This window comes from Scomber japonicus, chromosome 9, assembly GCF_027409825.1.
Source record: "Scomber japonicus isolate fScoJap1 chromosome 9, fScoJap1.pri, whole genome shotgun sequence".
Taxonomy (NCBI): Eukaryota; Metazoa; Chordata; class Actinopteri; order Scombriformes; family Scombridae; genus Scomber; species Scomber japonicus.
The window spans coordinates 11,642,550-11,658,360 of NC_070586.1; the positions used below are offsets into that span (position 1 = coordinate 11,642,550).

The window sequence follows — 15,811 nt, forward strand, 5'->3', positions numbered from 1 at the left end:
GTAGAGTGTTACTTTAGGCTGGGAATGAAATACAAAGACATTTTGAAAAGCTCGATTTGCTCACCCAGCTGTCCAGTGCACGTTAGACTGTACCTATTTCGTGGGAACGAATTAATATTTCGTGGCCACAAATTAGTACTTTGTGGGAACGAATTGCTATTTCGTGGCCACAACTTATTATTTTTTCCCCCCATGACATATCTGGGGCTCCGTACATAGCTTGAACATTTATGTACTAATTCTAATCTTTCCATCCCAGATTTAAGTTTTAGTTTTTTGCTGATGTAAGCCGTTTTCCACTATTTCATTCACAAATATTTTTTTATCTAGTTTTTAATTTATTAATAATTAGTAACATTTTTACTTTTGTCATCCAGATGTTAAAATGAATGTGTTTGAGGAAACAAGAAAAAACATTGAATCATATATAATCAAATCAAAATAGTGCTTAATAATGCAAAATGATTACAGTGAAACATCTAATCACTCAATCGGCGGATGTTCATTCTTCCGACTTATAAATAACTCAACAAGGATTATATGAAATGTTTTCTTCATCTGTGGAACACCTCACTTGCCCTCAGGGTGTCCAGTTCTTATTTTAGGACCGACATATGTGTGTGTGTGTTGTGTGTGAACGCTTGTCTGAGCAAGTGGACAAGCGTGTGTTCACCCGGTCAGCCAGGCTAAACATCGTTCCAAGGTCTATCTTTGGGATTACGGTATCAGTGCCATCTCATACGTCAGGACCCTCCAGCCAAAAAGCATTATCACTCATCCCTCAAGTTGCCGGAATCAAAACACGAGAACCCACAAGACTGGCTGAGGTGGCCAAACCCTGTCTGCTCAGGATGAGTCAGTGCCCTGTTTAAACTGAAACATCATTGTTTAGTTTGAACCTAGAGATACTGTCTCTGATAGCCTGGCTATGATACATTAGATAACATAAAAGATCACCCTCATGTATCTTTGACAAGAGGTGTGGGTGAAAATCTCAAAATCCAAATCCAAATTGTGAAAAATTGTATTGAAATGTTTATCTGAAGCTAATACAAATCTTCAGATATCCAAATTAGTCAAACCAAGTGGAAATCTTTTGAAAAATAGATCATTTTTATTACAAATCTCCTTCTTCCCTTTTGGTTACATATCCCTCCACTGTCCAGCAAACAATTCTGTGCTAAAAGGAAAATACTCGCTTCATTTGACTAACTCAGCCTCCCTGAATGTGGCTCTCAGTTCACAGACCATACATTCCCTCTATAGATATAAATCTGAAAAAAGGGATCAGAAGTATGTGGTAAGAACGTATAAAAACATTTCTGTTCTGTTACTCAAACAGGCAAACTGCTGTGTTTGTTGGGGACTATTTTTAACCATGGATTAATACACATTCAGTTTTGCTTTTGTCTTTTTGTTGGCCCCTACAGTGAAAAGACATTGAAAAGAATGGACACACTCAGATACAAACACGTGCACACAAAATCAATTCAGGTTAAGACATCCAAGGTAGTATTAATCAGGGTTATGCTATTGGAGGTAGTCATCACATACATGCTACACATCCCACAAAAAAACAATCAAATCAATCAATATTGGGGAAACACTGCAGCACAGTCCATGCTGGGAACATGTCTTTGAAGACCCTACACATGGTAAACCCACACAGGTGAATTCACTTATTTGGGTTACATAATAAACATTCATTACACAATTCTTCACTTCAATTAATGACTGTCCTGTTAGTGTTGTTGTTGCATCTAATAGAGAAAGATAAAATTAAGTGACATCACATAATCATCAGCATACAGTAGCTCTGACTCCTTTAAACTTGAGGTCTAATCAACCAAAATAACAACCATCTGTGAGGGTGTGCAGCACCTTTAATACTTACTCCATTGCCTCATTTAATAACCTGCATTGACTGTCATTATATCCACATGAAATGCAGTAAAAAAAAAACAACTTCCCACCTGAACTAAACAAAAAGACAAATGAACGCTTCTTGCTTGCTAAATCTGTGGGTGGTCACGCTAGCTTTCTCCCTCATGGTCAGCTTAAATAATACATATTCAATTTGTAGTGTTTTTGTTCCTGCTCCAGGTGTTATGATAAGTCATTGTTTTTCCAATGTGGAAAGTTATGGTGGCCTCAGAGGGACAGTTTCCACAGGTAGCTCACCTCTAGCGCCTGAAGCTGTTTGAGTTCACACAGTTTTAGTGGACAGACGTACCAGCCTGTGATGATGCTTTGTCCACTTGGAGGTCTACTACCAGCCCTGGGCCTCAACCAACACACCTGCTGCAAAACTGATGTGTGTGTGTGTGCACTTTGTGTCAGTGAGAGAGAGAAGGAGGTTGTGTGTGTGTGTGTGTTTGTTTGCGCGTGTTAGAGATGGAGAGAGAGTGGGAGTCTGTGAGTGTGTGCTTGTGGATATAAATGGCTTAAATGTTCTTATACGCTTTGTGCACAACTCTGTTTATTTCTGCATGTGTTCAAATGACGTCACCCACTCTGTTAACCTCGAATAGACGCTCCTGCAGTTGCGTCACAAAAATATCCTAGCAACCAAGTGTGGCACCACAATGGAGGTCCCTTTGAGAATTGACAAGTAAATAATGGCAACAAATAACTGCAAAATTTAGATCAGAGTGAGGAGAAAGAGGTACCTGAGAAATAGAGTTACATTTGGTGTTTGCTTCAGTATTTCATTTTTTGCCGGTGGGACTTTAAAGTCAATTTACTCTTTTTTTCTGGAGCTCTTCATCAAGCTCTGTGCTGACTTCAACTAATACAACCCTGCAGAGTAGCTCGCATCCACCAGTAAATAATGAGATTGACTGGTCAATAGTTACTATGTTTGTTCCTTGGAAAGTAGGGCCGGTATCTGAAACAGTGTCATAAGCCAAGCAAGTCTAGTGTAAACACTGCTGCCTCTGAATCCACACTGAAAAGCAGTTTGCACTGATCTTACCGTGGACTTAGTAAACTCTGCAGTTTAGGAACAATAAATTAACATATTAACTCAGCACCTCACCTGACTAAAACAAACTGTTTTAATAACCAACTAGCCAACAGGGCAGTGTAACAAGGCAACAGATGTTAATAACATTCAATTAGGCACAAAAACCATTTTATGTAAGTTACAAACTACAAACCAGATGTGTTCATTCACATATTCCTACAGGCTGTGTGATGTAGAGGACAGTACAGTTTTATCTTGATACACTGATTGGTGCATGCGTGTATAAGCTTCCCATCTGGTTGCACCCCAGAAGCATCTTTTCAGTAAACTTTTGTGGATCTGTATTTGTTTGTTTTCTCGTATTGACATGAAACATGAAACATGAAACGGCCCGTGTGTATTAAGTCCTACTGACACAGCAGATTTATACAGTTACTTAAACAATTAGCTGTTCATCATCAGCGTCGTCCAAGATCTCTGCTATAGCTTCCACAGGGGTGCTTTACGTCAGCTGAAAGTCCTCCGTAGTGTCAGATTGGCCCTCGCCACCAAAACCTGCTCTGTTTGTCGGTCAGTTTATTCGTCTGCACGCTCCGAGCCATTTGAGTTCTCCAACTGAGGAAGTCTCCACCGAGCCATAAGACCTCCAGGCATCATCTGTTCTTTCATCCCTCCTCCCTCTGTCTCACTGGCACACTTACACCACCAGTCTAAAACACTCCGCTATAAGGCTGTGTAAAGATACTTGTTTCATCCAAGATAATTGCTATTTTTCCAGCGTGGTGATTGTTATTGTCAGTTTATCACAGGGGTTTTTGTGTCTATGTGGGTTACTTGTAAATGTGTTTGTGTGTGTGTGTGTGTGTACTTTCTCGTCAAAGATGACAGCACAATATTCTGCAAAAAGGCTGATCGGCGTGTAGCTGTTGCCATAGCAACTGTGCAACCTGGCTTTGTCTGTTGTTCATCGGAGGAGTTTTTTTTTTCTTTCACACAGAGATCGAAAAAAAAAAAGCTCTCGTTTTTTTTATATCCACCCTTCTCTTTGTTTGTTCGTTTCTTGCTGTCACTCCAAATACAAATACAGTACTTGCTGAGTTGTGTAATTTCACCTTTTGGAAAGTGTCATTAAAACACATGGATGAGAAACAATGAGGACATGGCACACAACAGCTTGTAACATATATCTCATATAACACTCATGTGCTATAATGCAGCACATTGTGCAGCAAACGCCCACACATTTTTCATAGTCCTGTTCACTTCTTCTGCTGCGCTGCACAGTCCACTCCATATACCATGATGTCAAGCTCTTATCTAGTTAAACAAGCTCCAGCTTCTCTTCCACACTTTGCTTTCTTGCATTGTTTTGTGATTAATATATTTTTCAGTCTTACCCTATTGATTATCTCTTGATGATACCGTCCCAATTGTGCCATTGATTGCATTCAACCCCTTTGATTGAAGCTTTTATTCACACTGCTCAAGTGCGAGACTCTACCCATTCAGATGTAGGATCTTGATCATTCTGATTATGACAAGAGTAGGTGTGGGTGATGACTTGGTGATGGTGCCAACAATAAGAATAATTTGAATTTATGAGGGTTTTGTTTGTGTGTGTTGTATCTTTAATTGTCTCACGCTGCATTCTTCTTCTCTTTTACCCGCTGTAAAAGAATTATCTTCCACGGGGAAAGAGCTGTGTTTGGCACTCAGTCAATTACATGGAGAGGTATCTCAGTCAAACGTCAAATAAACTATATTTGGCATTAAATAGGCTCCTAGTCTCAAGTACTCTCTTTATCTATGCACACATACCCACAAGCACCCTGTCTGTTTAAGCCACATATAACTCTTAATGTTTCAGTGTAGTTACATTTCTCTCTGTGACCCACACAAAATACACAAACATACACGCAACCCCGTGGCCTTCTGTGTGTCATGTGACCGGCCAGTGGAGGAGGGAGAAGGAAGGCTACGGCTTAATTAGGCTGAGGCCAATCAGAGAAGATGGAGGAGGACACTGTTGTCTGGCGCCTAGGGGTTTCCAAGCTCCTGCGGGCTCATCTGTCTCACAAAACACACACGCATATATGCACGTAGAGACTATGCTCCATAGTTTGCCTTGGTATGTTGATTTTGCCCTAAAGTTTTCAAATATTTTGACACACTGTGTGTGTATTTGGTACTCTCCCCTAGACTGTCAAACTGCTATTAAATGGTGTTGCCTCTGGAGATGCTGAGTTTGAGATATGTTATTGCAAGTGTGTACATATGAAGTTTGAATTCAGCTGGGAATATGGAAGCTAGCAGGCTACCCTTTATAGTGAGACACTAACCAGTTGGTTAGCGTAGCTTGCACATATTAGCTCTAATTCCCACTCAACGTTACTTTTTTGTTCAGAAAAATAAATACAACTTAAATTACTTTTAGTGGATAATTATAATTTTGACTTAAAAAGTGCACACAACAAAATAAATGGATTTCAGTTTGACCTTGAAACTGTAGCTTTTCATAGCATTTATTTTGCTCTCATGCCTCATTAGATATCATGACAACATCAAAATATAAGGATGACATATTTTGTTTTTGTTTTCATTACACACAAAAAAATGTCTCATGCTATCAGGCATGGCACTGAAATGTAACCCTGTAAAGCACTTTATATTTTTCTTATTTTTGAACTTAATGTTGGTGTAGATGATGAGGGGCTTTATGGTGGTTAAGGCAATATTTAAAAAAAGTGATTAGGTTTATTTATGGATCACAACATTTAAAGAATGACATGCTGAAGTGTTATTTCCAACATCCTCTCAAGATGTTAAATACAAAAAAAAGATTTCATTAATAACCCTTCAGCTTAAAGACCATTCTTGAACTGCCAGGCAGGCCCAGATTCATCATGCACACAAACGCCACACACTCTAGTTTGTCCTGGGATGCCGTGCTGCATGTCTGAAAGGTTTCTGTCATTTCTCAAGCTTGTCCCTTTTTAAAAAAAAAAACCATGACAGGCATATGTGTGAGTATACTATGACATATATCCACACCCTGTTGTGTAGTGAATGGTAGGAACATCAAAGACTGTCGTGGAAGACAGACAGCGACATCAACAGCGCACACAGAGGATGATAAACAGCCCTGACCACGCTGCTGACAAGTCCAATCATCTGCCAGTCGCCAACAAGGCCGACATGAAGCAGATGATGTCAGTTCCCCCTCTGTATTGAGTTATCAGGATGATTGAGTGTAATTGAGCGATGCATCGGAGTGCGTAGAAAAGACACCAAGCCTCTGGGGACTCTGGAGGAGGAGGAGGGAGGAAGGGTGTTTCAGGAACCAGGAAATGCTATACGGCATTGGGCCATGAGATTAGCGCTGTCATATGACTAATGATTACTTAGAGCCTGGTAATCAATTAATAGGTCTGATCAAGCCCTTCACCAGAAAACTGAGAGACACAAACATCTATTTTCTTATCTGCTGTAGAGGTTCATCATTAATCCCAATCCAACACCAGTCATTGTTATAAAGAGGGAGATTAAGAAAGTTACATAAATATCATTAAAAATATTTTGGTAATTTTGATTTCTTTCTTTACCTCCATAACAATGAACAATACACAAATTCATATTACATAATAAAATAAGCAATACAACATAAATTGTAATGAAACTGTGTCCTCCACAGCGATTTACTAATTTCTAATACTAGGGTTAGATTTACACAGATTTAAATTGCCATTTAAGGACAGCAAAATTGTGGTGTTGGCACAAAACGAAGTTCAGAAGGAAGTTGTGTATCAGGTTATTTTCAAGCCACTTGTTGAGCTAGGCTTGAAAAAGCTCTTGGAAGGAGAACAAACAACTTGAAGAATTCAGATTGTTTACTTTCATTGGTACATCAGTCTTAAAATGCAGCTAACCACTTCCTCTTCTTCTTGCAGCCATTAGTTACTGTTTTTTTTTTAGATATTTGGTCTAAACATGTAATAGGAAAAAGAATCAAGGTTTTCATGGGTCTGAAGAACAAATGCCCAAGTCAAACATCTTGGTCCCATGAAGACCTCTTACTGGAAATGCCTCTATGAATGTGCAAGTTGGAATTTTGTAATGCATTCACTTATTAGAGGCAGAGCTGCTCTAGAAGTTTAGATGAGTTTTTTCTCAGTTCAGTCAACACGAAACCGATGTCGACAGTGATGTATCCCCCCCCCCCCCCCCACCCTCCTATTGTCTAGACCTAATGAATCAAACTACAGTGATCTGTGAAAGTGACCTAAGTATTCCAGGTGAGCTGCTTGTGTCTTCTACTTAATCTACCCAAACTTGGCACAATATTACTTCTACAAAGCAACAGTTTCTACAGTCGCAGTGTTTCAGGACCACGAATGTCATGATCATAAACTATTAAAAGATAGCTAGATTTTGACAGGAGCTCCTTCTTTGGACTTCAGGCGCTTGAAGTATTGTGGTAATTTTGACTCTGATTATGCTTAATTCCACCAGTGTAAGTGCTTCTGCTTGTAAGGGATATCTCACTCTGAGGAAATTTCATCTGGAGACTCAAATCCATAATCTACACTGTGGGCATCACACCAATTAATCTTAATGTCTTTTCTGTTTCCATTCTAATAAAACCACATTATCAAAAGCCTGTGAATATGAACACTAACAGAGCTCATTTAGAGCATGCAGAGAGTACACTCTTTGTGGCAATATTGTGAGATTTCCAGCTGTAACCACCTCAGATCTGTTTCTCCTCTCAGCCTAATTGAAGTGAACCTCTTCTGTCCTCTCATATCGATCTGAGTGCGCACCTCGGCCCACAGTTCCATTTGAGACATTTGATGCATGGAGGCTTTCTAGGCCTTGTTTTTCTTTTTGCTTCTCTTTCTGACTTTATCCTCCAAATTCCCTGATTTATTTTTCATCTACTTCACCCACACACTCCTCTCCCCCCTGATCCCCTCATCCTGGCATTAATTTCCATCTTAAAAACTCATGAACAAATTCTACATGAAGCCCTTCACAAAATTACTCAATTATTACACAAATTACTCAATACTCTGCAGCACATTTTCAATAATATTTTCATTGTTTTCTCTGTTAAAGCTGCATATTTGTTGAGTTAGCTGCTTTCTTCAAGACACACTCTTGAGATACAAAAAAAACAGTGACAGCCAAGAAGATGCAAAGATGGGAAGTCGGGATAGTTTGTATTTATGTGATTTTACAGTACAGATAGAACACATACATATTCTGTCTTTACAAAATCTACACATCTTTCTAATATATGACATTCACCCCACTAACAAACCCAATCCATATTTTCTTTGTATCATGGTAAAACTGATATGGTTACTGCTTATTCTTCCCTGTTTTGTTGAGGTAAACTGCATTTATTCATTTCAAAACTGGCAAAGTCAACATTGTAACAGACTAAAAACCTAAATAGAGCCGTAAAATGCATGGTCTCTACAAAAACTAAAATATAATATTAAGACAAAAACTGATCTGAGGTTTCCTTACAGGTCTGACCTATGACTCGTCAGCATTTTACAGCATTGCCCTTTTGTTATTGAAATATTGATGCCCTGCACATCATTAGAGTGTGCTATTATCTCAATGCATATCCACCACATCCATCCGCCTTTACTAGCAACGCTGTGTAGGCTGCCATTCCCACCTAGTATTAAGAGGTGGCGCATAAATGTGTCGGTCTGTTCAGTCATAGCAATCACTAATGGACCAAGCGAATGGTTTTTGTTGTGAAAACCTTTTTGAAGCGAGAGTTGCTCACAGTGGAATACAGATAGCACAAAAGTAGCCTTATCACAGGCAATATCTGCGTCCAACACATGCAACCAATTCCATAACAGATAGTTCAGACAGGACCTTGACATTTTGACTACATTTTCAGCCCATAAGCCTGAGAGAATGCAACAGAGAGCTGCCTCTCATTATATGGTATCTCACTGTGTTGTTGACTGATACTCTGGAAGCTATCATGTCTTTATATTACATTTTCATTCCTTCAATGTGTCAATGTGTCTATCTATCCATCTATCCATCTATCCATCTAGACAATCAAGACAATGTCTCATTTATAGTGATTGGTTGACAATTAGTCATGAATAACTGTGTACGTGATATGCGAACAGCTGATTAAATCTGGCACCAAAATGTCAGTTTGTTGCTGCAGAGTCAGTTCATTCTCTGAAAAGCCATATGTGCTAAATGAATGTTTAATGTGAGACATTTAGTCTATTTTGAATGATGTTCATTTAAGAAAAACACATAAATGACCTTCCCTCCATATTTTCTCTCCAGACACTCTCTCAGTGCCTCGCTGGTCCCCACAGATTCCCCGAAGAGATCTAGGAAACTCGATAAAACACAGGTAGGCCTACAGGAAAGTGTGTGGGTGAGTGTGTGACACACTCATCCATTGGTGATAGAATGCCAGGCCAATTAAACAAGGCCTCTTGCATAACTCATCTCAGTCCTCTTTTTTTCTCTTTGTCTCTTTTTCTCTCTCACCCTGCTTGACTCCAAATGCTATAGTGATCTAAAAAGTAAAACAATACCGTATTAGTTGTGAAATCTCAGCAACCTCCAGATCGTGGGTGTTTTGCTTGCTGAAAGTCAGTGAGGTGGAAAGAGAAGCTCTAAGCCTTATATACACAGCCAACCTGAGTGCAAATGTGAATGTAAAGCCATTATTAGAAGATTAAGGCAGATTTTAAGACAAATGTCATCATTCCATCCAACAGTGTCCTTGACGTGCCAATTTGCATTCTTCAAACGTTGTGCCCTTGTTGGCCTCTTAAGATAAGTCCATTTGCGTAGCTGCTATACAATGCACCATGTTGGCTTTAAGGCCCCCTATGTGTTAAAAGTCCACTTCTGTATGCAGAATCTGCCCTTTATGTCACATCATCATTCATATTTGACAGCGGAGGCCACTAAAAAATCTGTCAGGGGAGCCGCAGCTCCTCAATTGAGAGGAGCTACGGCTTAATAAAGAGATTTGGATTCTGTCAAACTACATTAGTCACCTGCCATTAGCCGGCCAGCCCCTCTGCTGCCATCCACGCATCATATCAGTAAATAGAGCCAATACTCGCATACATGCTCGTACCGCTCAGTCAGTCTGTGGAGGGAATTGGTTGATACTATGGAGCACATTGTGGATTTGTTTGTTTGAGAAGTGGCTGTGTTAGACTCTTAAAGGCTGGTGCATGCCTCAGAGCTTCCATCACTCAGACTGATTATTGTATTGATGTAAACCCCATGACCTCTCTCATGCGTTGAGTTACCAAAAGATGAAAATAAAATGAGCCCAAATTAAATCAGCAGGTGATGGAGATTATGAAGGTAAACACTTATACAGAAGTAGCTACTTCAGCCATCTCTTATCTTTTTTCGAAAAGGTTATGCAGTGAATATGAGGCTATTTTTGGCAAAAGCCGTCTGTCAGAATGAGAGAACGTTGTGATATGCAAAAGGTCAGAAGTAGTGCGCTTATCGTAGTCTGCAGCTCTTACATGTCATAAAGATGTGCGACAAGCAGAGAGTGATGTCTTGATTTTTTTGCATTCCATAACTCTCCCTTTCTTTTTTTACTTGCAGGTTTTCCACAAAGTACTGGATGTCCCAGACATGCATAGTATGTGGAAAGGGAATGTTGTTTGGACTGAAATGTAAAAACTGCAAGTAGGTATCATGTTTTTAAAAAAATCTTATTGTTGATTATTTCATCTTCTTTTTTGCATCTGACACATGTTCATGAACTGTTTTGTCTTAATCTCACAGAATAAATCATCCATTTCATCTCTTGTTTATTTTTCTATGTGTTAATAATGCCCCTACTTTGTGTAGCTTTCATTACTGAGTGAATAAACTAAGATGACAACAAGACAAATGCTAATCAGATTTCTGGTTCATTTCATGCACTCCAGGCTGAAGTGCCACAACAAATGCACCAAAGAAGCCCCACCTTGCCATTTACTGATCATACAGCGAGGCGGACGAGAATCCCTCAAAGGTATTTTTTATGTTACATTTCCCTTCTTGCTAAAGCTGATTATAATAAAATAAAATAAAATAAGGGTTTTTTTTAGGTTTCATGAGCCACTAGTCCTATTATTCTATTATATGTGAATGAAGTGACCTAAATCTGCTTTGTAATAAGATAATGGCAAAGTAAATTTATTAGAATGGGTTAATAGTTTTATAATAGTTAAAAAAATACAATAAAAAACATAATTTACTAATCCCAGTAACTCTCTTACTTAAGTATTTGGGGAGGTGGTTTGTTGGCTGTCATATCAGTAGTTTGACAAAGGTTTGAATGAGTAGATGAATAGATGTGTTGACATCCCGTGCACAGACTAGAGGTTTTCTATGGTATATTCTTAGCTGTTAACTCGATACTGTGGAATCAGCAGAGTTTTGTTCAGATATGGATATAAACAGGATAGTCACTGGGACTAAGTTAGCTGTTGATGTTCAGTAAATACCTCTGAACTGTAGTCTTTCTGCCTGTTAAATCACTATGTCCTGTTTCATTTTTCATTTTTATTTCTCTTAAATACAGATGTGTGATAGTTGAGGGTTTGAAGAGGTTTAAATGCACATGTTTTATGGAACGTGGCTGATTATTTTACAAATGATCAATTATATCTTTCAATTATTTTCTTGTTTCATCTATGAGTCATTTGGGCTATACAGTATCAGACAATTGTGAAACATTTTGATCACTCCAAAACTGAAGATGACGTCCCCTAATGTCTTATTTTATTACAACCAACAGTCCAAAACCCAAAGATACTAGAATATAATATAAAAAGCTGGCTTTCTTTTTTTTCTAACAGTGACTAAAAATTATTAATCAATTATCAAAATAGTCTGAGATTAATTTCATTTCAATCAACTGATCGATTCATTAGTAACATATTTTTAGTAAGTAATATGTCATTAGTAATTGCAATATTCAAGTAGCTTGTCCAAAATTGATTAATTCTAGCTAACAACTGAAGGTAATTTCTAATTCAACTCATGAGCAATAGTTTAAAAAAGGTATGTGCTTTTATTTATTCCCTGGATAAGAAATGAGTGGGTTAGGATCAGAATAACTAGGTTTTAAACCCAGCTGTATTCTGCCTTCATGATCATTCATATATTTTAATATGTCTGAGTCTTTATTAGAGGTAGTGAAAAGACAATATTTCTCAGTAAAAGAGTTAAAGAGGCTTAGCTGGTTTAAGCAGATAGAAGGTTATCTGCTGATTAATTAAGCCACATAGTGCATATCGCAGTCACATTTGTCAAAGCCGTTTATTACTGACAGACAGCAATGAAAAAATTGAGATTCTTTTGTCCTTTCTCTCGTTCTCTGCCTCCCCCCCTCCCCTTTTCTCTCAAACAAGATCACCAAGGGACGACTCAAGGTAAAGAACACTAATTAGACTTTTTCTACACCGTTTTATTGAAATAGAGTGACAGTTTCTTAATGACATAGTTTGCTTAAGGAAACTTTTTTCAAAGTGTCGGCATACGATAATAAATGGCCAGTGTTCAAGAAAGGGCAATCTGTTCATTTTTCACATTAAGCAGGGTCTGATAAAGAATTTCCCCTAATTTTCTGAAAACTATTAGGCAAGTATTGTTTAATTTCGGTCTCCCACAGTGCTTCATTATTCCCCCCTGTGCTTTTTTTCTTGTAGTAGCTCGTCTGGTAAGGACCGAATCAGTGCCATGTGACATCAACAACCCGCTCAGGTACACAGACCTGCACATCAGTCAGACTCTCCCTAAAACCAACAAAATCAACAAGGTAAGTGTAAAAGGTATTCCATGTATTACCAATTTGTGTCTAACCTCGTCCTACAATACAATATCACATTTCTTGCACTTTGGAGGGGTTGTAAATGGTTATGAGTCACTGTGTCTTTCCCAGGGGATCATAAAGCCGTATGAAAATATCTTGGATTTTGTTTTCATACACTGAATATTTTTCATTTTTATTTAACAACTTCTGCTCAGTTCCAGAGGAAAAAAAGAGTTTCCCTTGGTGGTAACACCATGATGGAAATCTTATAAACCAAACGTGTGTAAAGAATGAAAACGTGTGTGTGTGAAAATGTATACATACAACAACTAAGACCTTTCCAAATGCCAAAAATAATCAGATAATGTGGAACTAATGTGAGAGGACCTGATGTTTTATTACTGTACTCTTTGACCCAGCAGATACTTTCCAACTATTTTGGCACCAAAAGACCTCATGACAGCAGCAAAACACAATGTTTACATGTTTTGCATTAGATATAAATGAGCAGTCCTGCATTTAAAATCTAGGGTATGACTAATCTATTAAATACACACAACAGTCAACGCATAAGCAGCATTTAGTTTTTGTAGCTAGTTGAGGTGAAGCTAGTTTGAACTGCTTTGTAAGGGTCAAAAGATTAATCTGAGGGGTTCTGCTCCATACATTTGGATTAATATACAGAACCTTTCTTTAATCTTTAATTGTTTTTTTGTGAAACAAGGAAATTCAGTTCACATAAGTCATGAAAGACACAATACATTATAAAAGGACACATGTAAACATTATTTTAAAAGGTTCAATACACTGTAAAATTAAAATAAGATAAAGTAGCAAAAGACAGGTAAAACAAAAAAAAATCATGCAGTCCTAAGGTTAGAAGGTTTCTAAACCTCTGGGCATCCTTGTATGAAAGATGCTCTGACTCAGTAAAAATGTGATTATTTTTTAGTTATTGCTAAAATGATTTTGGAGAATATCCACTCTGATCTGGATGGATGTAACCTGAAGACTGAAGGGTCTCTGTGGGGCTCATTGGACTGGATCTGGAGTTCAGTATTAGTCTGGGGCTCACTGTCATGAACACAGGAGTTGTTGATGGCAAAAGCAGCCCCAAAAGTGAACTGCTTTATATTCTCACAGCAGCAACATAGACAACAAAAGTTTTTATAATCAGTTAAATAAAATGTGACTAAGACTTTCAATGTAAAGCCTTAGTTAACCTCTTCTCTTTTTTGTCTCTTCTCAGGATCACATCCCGGTCCCGTACCAACCGGACTCCAGCAGTAATCCCTCATCCACCACATCCTCCACCCCGTCTTCTCCGGCCCCACCCCTGCCTAGCAGTGCCACGCCCCCCTCGCCACTACACCCCTCCCCACAGTCAGCGCGGCAACAGAAACAGTTCAACTTGACAGGTATAATGGGTCGATCCCATTAGACAGGGTTGTGATGCATTCAGGCGGCAACAAAAATGCAAAAAACTTGAGTCTATTTTTTCATAAAACAGTTCCTAGAAAATATATAGTACAAGTCACGCACACACATTTCTGAATAACCCAACTTATTCTGAAAACAACAGTACACAAGCTATATCTGACTCAGACGAGCAGTGACTCTGCTAAAAGCCTGTAAATAGATGGAGCATAAAAGCTTTGGGTTCAAAGAGTTGAAAATTAATTAGTAGTGAGAAATACCTTTGTGTGAATTACACATTTGCTCAGTGAAGTCAAATTGTTTTATATAAACTAATTTGAGTTTAAATACTGAACCAATAAATAAGATTGGCAGCTTCACACAGTCTCAGATCAAACTCCAACTCTCCTTTTTTTATCTCCTTCTGCAGCCTCCAGTTATTTCAAATACAAACAACAGTTCATCTTTCCAGGTGAGTGCCTCATATTTGATCATTACACCTACATATAACACACTGCAACCAGCCCAGGATGAGTAAGAAGAAGGTGAGCTCTTTTGATGTCGGCAGTGATTTTCATCTCCTCAACCTGGCCTCCTTTAAACTCTCGGCCACCAACACCCCTCATTGCTTCACTCATTTGGTGCCTCCTAATGATTTGTCAGTGCCCAGACCCAATGCTTTTGTCCACAGTGGTAAGCCCACAATATTTGCCTATTTGGCAGGCAACAAGTAGTGGTATGAGGATAAAAGGATGAGCGGTAATTGAGGTCTGGGAAGACAGGGTTTTGGAAATGCATAAATATAGAAGATAAGGCGCTATCCACATTCTGATTATTGTTGCCACACACATCCTTTTGTCTGTTTTTTCAGCTACATTTTATGAGGTACCTTAATGAGCTGCAAAACAACACAGCCAATTACTACCACTCATGACCACTGTTAGTCACATCTTATACTAATCTAAAACCATTATGCTGTAAATGGCACTAATGCTGCATCCACATCTATTCAAATGTACTGTAAATGCTTGCTGTTGTCTAGAAAACAAAACAAAACAACAATAAAACATTTACATAAGCCTCCTACGGGCAATTACAGTATCATTTCAAAAATATTAATTCTATGTCTTTACACAAGTGCTCATTTTTAGTGTCATTATAGATGCATTGGGCGATCTGTATATATATATATATATATATATATATATATATATGTTTTTATAGAAAATAGGAATACCCTGCAAAGTTATCAGTCTGTCACAGGGATCACAGACAAGACTAACTGGCTCAGTTTCACACCATTGGGCAATTTAGAGCCTTCAATCCTCCTCGCTTGCAGATCTTTGGAGTAAATCCATGCAAACACCCATGCAGGATCCGAGCAGAAAACGGTCGAAAAACAAAACCAGGTCCTTCTTGCTGTGAGCGGTGCCAGCTACTAATGCACCGTGCCACAAAGGGAATGTTTTTTTTGTGGCTCCCACTTTGTGTCACAAATTTGTCAGATTGTGCCAGAACAGGCAACAAGCGTGGCAGTGAGTGAATCTTTGTAATGTCTTTCAGAGGCAGATACTGTAGAACACAAAAGCTGACCG

At 38.5% G+C, this 15,811-nt stretch overlaps 1 protein-coding gene across 1 annotated transcript in view; it reads left to right on the plus strand.

Moving 5' to 3' along the window:
* Positions 1-15,811, plus strand: part of ksr2 (kinase suppressor of ras 2) — a 97,878-nt gene that overhangs the window by 62,207 nt on the left and 19,860 nt on the right. Inside the window, exons 6-11 of the mRNA XM_053324612.1 lie at positions 9,299-9,368; positions 10,601-10,684; positions 10,930-11,015; positions 12,700-12,806; positions 14,050-14,218; positions 14,647-14,688. Of these exons, the coding sequence (XP_053180587.1) occupies positions 9,299-9,368; positions 10,601-10,684; positions 10,930-11,015; positions 12,700-12,806; positions 14,050-14,218; positions 14,647-14,688 (558 nt within the window). The remainder of the gene's footprint in view (positions 1-9,298; positions 9,369-10,600; positions 10,685-10,929; positions 11,016-12,699; positions 12,807-14,049; positions 14,219-14,646; positions 14,689-15,811) is intronic.